The sequence below is a fragment of the Vombatus ursinus genome, unplaced genomic scaffold (assembly GCF_900497805.2).
Source record: "Vombatus ursinus unplaced genomic scaffold, bare-nosed wombat genome assembly UNPS02014809.1, whole genome shotgun sequence".
NCBI lineage: Eukaryota > Metazoa > Chordata > Mammalia > Diprotodontia > Vombatidae > Vombatus > Vombatus ursinus.
In genome coordinates, this window is record NW_020954587.1 from 6,518,013 (window position 1) to 6,522,066 (window position 4,054).

General features: G+C 33.5%; 1 protein-coding gene across 1 annotated transcript in view; it reads right to left on the minus strand.

The window, feature by feature from the left end:
- Positions 1-6: 6 nt before the first annotated feature.
- The window catches only part of MED14 (mediator complex subunit 14), a 67,496-nt gene continuing 63,448 nt past the window's right edge, over positions 7-4,054 (minus strand). Inside the window, exons 30-31 of the mRNA XM_027875565.1 lie at positions 2,765-2,957; positions 7-427 (exon numbers count right to left, since the gene is read on the minus strand). Coding sequence (XP_027731366.1) covers positions 354-427; positions 2,765-2,957 — 267 coding nt within the window. The 3' untranslated portion in view covers positions 7-353. The remainder of the gene's footprint in view (positions 428-2,764; positions 2,958-4,054) is intronic.

Here is a 4,054-nt window from a genome sequence, read left to right on the forward strand (position 1 = left end):
AACATAAGAAAACAATTAAATAAACAAGTTTGGCATTTTTCATAATTTTTGTAGTATAAAACAGAATATTAAATCTATTACTGGCAAGCTGACACTGACCTATATAATCTAGTTTGAAATGTGTCCAATTTAAACACACTATACAAGATCACTGTACAAAAAGGTTGATGCGCATTTTGATGAAAGAAGTGCATCCCTGAAAGTTTTTTTTGCCAGTTTAGTATATTTATCTCTTTAAAAAAAAACAAATCATGTCAAAATGTCCTTTTCCTTTTTTAAACTGAAGGCTTAGTTCAGATTTTTTTTTTTGTTGTTTTGTTTCATTTTTCAGCCTTGTTTAAAAACAATAGTGTCTATGGACGCCCACCAGGGGGCAGTGTAAGATTAGCCATTAAATCACGAACAGCTGGGAATATTGTGCATTCACCTGTAACAGAGAAAAATGTTAATTAGCTATTCGCAACATAGGAAGAGGATCTTAACACAACTGGTGGTGGGGGTAGTGTTTAACTTGTAAGTAATAAGAAATTGGAAAATTAAAGAAACTGAATTTTTAATTGCCCAGATTATAGATAATCAGCAACATCTGGGGTTTGGAAGAAATTTCTAGTCAAGTCACATCTAGGGTTTTTAATTTTTAAAGGTACTAAGTAATGTCATCAATACTGAAAATTTTCCATAGCAAATCCTTTGCCTTGACTAGGCATTAATAGAAGTTAGGCTTTAAGGCTGTACTTGTTTCTGTCCTTTGAACCTAGCAAATAAAAGGGTTATTTATCCTAAATGTTGATACCTTACCTACAACATCAATGTGTTTGATGCAAAATTTTCATTGAAAGCCTACCAGCATTGCCTAGGAAATCCACCAAGGTTTTCAATAAAATTTCAGGTAAACAGCCATCCTTCTCAGTCACAGTAGTTTTAAAGACACATAACAGTCTCTACTAAGTGAAGTCTTTGTATCAAACCTGAGATTTCTTTAAGAAAAGTGTTATATCCATTAAAAGCATCTGAGAAGGTATTTTAACCAAAACTGCAAATACAAAAAAACGTTTTGAGGTTGGGACATGTTGTTTAATGTTTTTTTGCACCCTCACCTCCCAGACTTGCTCTGGCCAAACAAATCAGAAACTGCCAGTCTCTCTGATCTTAATTTGGTCAGTTACATATATGACAATACAATAGTCAAAGCGTGCAGCTACTTATATGGAATAGTCTACTTTCACACACATAACACCCTGGAAGAAATTGGAATCAAGCATTAGATATGATTTTTGGTTACTTTTAACTTAAATCTTTAATCCATAGAAATGGAAAACTAGATAAAGGAAATTGGAATGTGAAAGTTTAACTATATTATATTTTTAAACATTCTCCTCCAAAACAATGCAAGTAATTTCTAAATACCAAAAAAGTCATGATTCCTAGTGTATAATTTTTTGTAGTTCACTGAAAAGTCATCACTTTAGGTGGAAAAGCTTGCTCAGTTAATACAAGTTGAAATCACTTCCCCCACCCCACCCCAAGAAAGTATAATTTTAAATTTTACAAAACATAGTAATGCCACTCATCAGCCTGTGAAAAATGAAAATTGTTAGGTCAAAGACTCTGATAGCATTCAACTTTGATCCTTGAAGAATTCTACTTTTCGCCCAAAGAGGTGAGAAGCCAAAGGAAGAAATGAAGATAGCAATATGAAAGTTGAAGAAGTATTGCAATAAATAAAGCATAACCCTCCCTACTGCTACTGTATTTCTTATAAGTTCTGATTCAATTAAAACTTAAGAGGTAAGAAGAAACTACTGTGGTTACTTCTGAAATGGAAAAATACCTTTTCTCAATCTCTTACTCATGAGCATGCATAATATGGGAAACCACAATTTTTCCATCATGTGAAAAAAAGAAACCTGCTAAATAATAACGTATAATTTCTTCTATGACTCTTACTCCTAGAAATTTTTTGATAAGTAACTTTAGCTAAAATATATCGAATATAATCTTTTTGGAGAACAATTTCACTTCATTTCAAACTATAAACTGCTATCCTATTCAGATTAAAGAGAATCTTCTTTGGTATGAGCCAAATGGAGGAAAGTTCCCCCTTCTGAATTAAAAAAAATTTTCTAAACAAAATTTAACACTGCCAGAAAAGTAAAAAATTTTAAATTGCATGCTACCATATAAAGAAAAAATTAAAGGGATTTGACAATTTAATAACATTCTGATTTCCTTGAAAATGTTAGGTATGAGAGCTTCACTGAGCACTTGGTGAAAATGTTCACTTGCACCCAACCTGACACTTACATAAGAAGCCCATACAGCAGTGATGCTAGTTGTATCAGCTTTTATTCTTCACAAAACATTTGAATATACAGAACTTAAGATAATTCTATCAATTTGTTATTCATCAGCCATGAAATATGATAAAGAAACATGCATTTCAACTTTGTGAGTTACAGAGCAAGTATCAATGCTGGGGGAAGCAGGGCTATGGAGAATTTTGTTGTCCTAACTACAGTCCTCTGGCAACACGTGCTATACATATAACTTTCTGGTAGTAGCAATGGGGACAGTCCCATTATTAAATCATGAACAAAAGTAAAGTCTTGGCAGCAGAGAAATGAACAAAAATAACAAGTGAGGAAGGAGATAAAGTGAAAGCGGACATTAAGGGGATCACAACAAAGAGAAGTGAGGAGGAGGGCGCTTTCTCATCAGTATCTTAAGACCCATGTAACAAAATACCATCTAACTGGTCATGTACCTTGTCGCGGTGGATTCATCTCTGCAAACCTCTTTAGAATGTTGCTAACCATCATGGGTGCAGCAACAGAAGAATTCTGCTGTCGGGGAATGTCTGCCTGCTGTGTTGTACCTGAAGCCATGTCATAAATAATTGGAACAATAATGCTAACAGGTTCCTGGGGAGGTACTGACGTTTTCTGAGTTAGCTGAAGCTGTAGGCAATACAACACACACAAAACAAAGAATTAAAATATTTAATGAGGTAAAAAAGAATAACTGTCTTAATTTATGAAAGTTGCTACTACTATATATAGAAAATGAGATACTGTATATAAACTTGAATTCTTTACTTTCTTGCCAAGGTAAGCTTAAAATGTTTGCTTTAGAGAGGTAGTGTCTAAATTAACTATTGTAAGACTCAACCTACTCTTCCCATACATGGTTGCAAAATAATTACTTTCTGTTGGATTATTCTAACATTCATTGGGAGGCACTGAGAATACTAAAATACATATGATACATCTGCTCTCCAATAGCTTAAAATCTAATTGTATGACAAGTAAAATTACTTGAGCTGCCAGGGTATTCTGTTGGAGTTATCCAGGAGGCATCTGTAAATACAGAACTAGAAGTTTTGAGGAAAGACTAAGAAAAAATAAAAAAATAAAGTGTGTGTGTGTGTGTGTGTGTGTGTGTGTGTGTATGTATGTATGTATGTATGTATGTATGTGGTGCATAAAAATGACGAAAGAGAAAGCCAAGGGAAGGGTGGGAATGTGCAAGGAATACAGTGTAATTAGGAGAGGGATTTGGAAATAAGGAGACTATGACTTTAGAAAGTTATTTCAGTATAGTCATGGAGACACAAGACAGATCACAAAGGTTGAAGAGGTCAAGGTAAGGAAACAGAGGATCAAATAGAGCTTATCAATTGAATAATCTGGACTATACACATGAAATTCAAGCTTTCAAAATACAGAAAACTAGACCTATCAGTTGGCAACATCTGATTGTTTACATAAGGGACATGTTACTTAGTCACCACAAAAATGCTTCATTTACCTCTAAATCACTTTTTTCCCCCTTTTTTATTTTTATTTTTTAAAATTAATTTACTTTCATTTATCAACAATCACTTCCATATGCTTTTGAGTTTAAAATTTTTCTCCCCCTTCTTCCCCACCCCACCTCCCCATGACAGCATACAATCTGATATAGGCTATATATATATACATTCCTATTAAACACATTTTCACATTAATGATGTTGTAAGTAAGAATTAAAACCAATAGGAGGAACCACCAGAAAA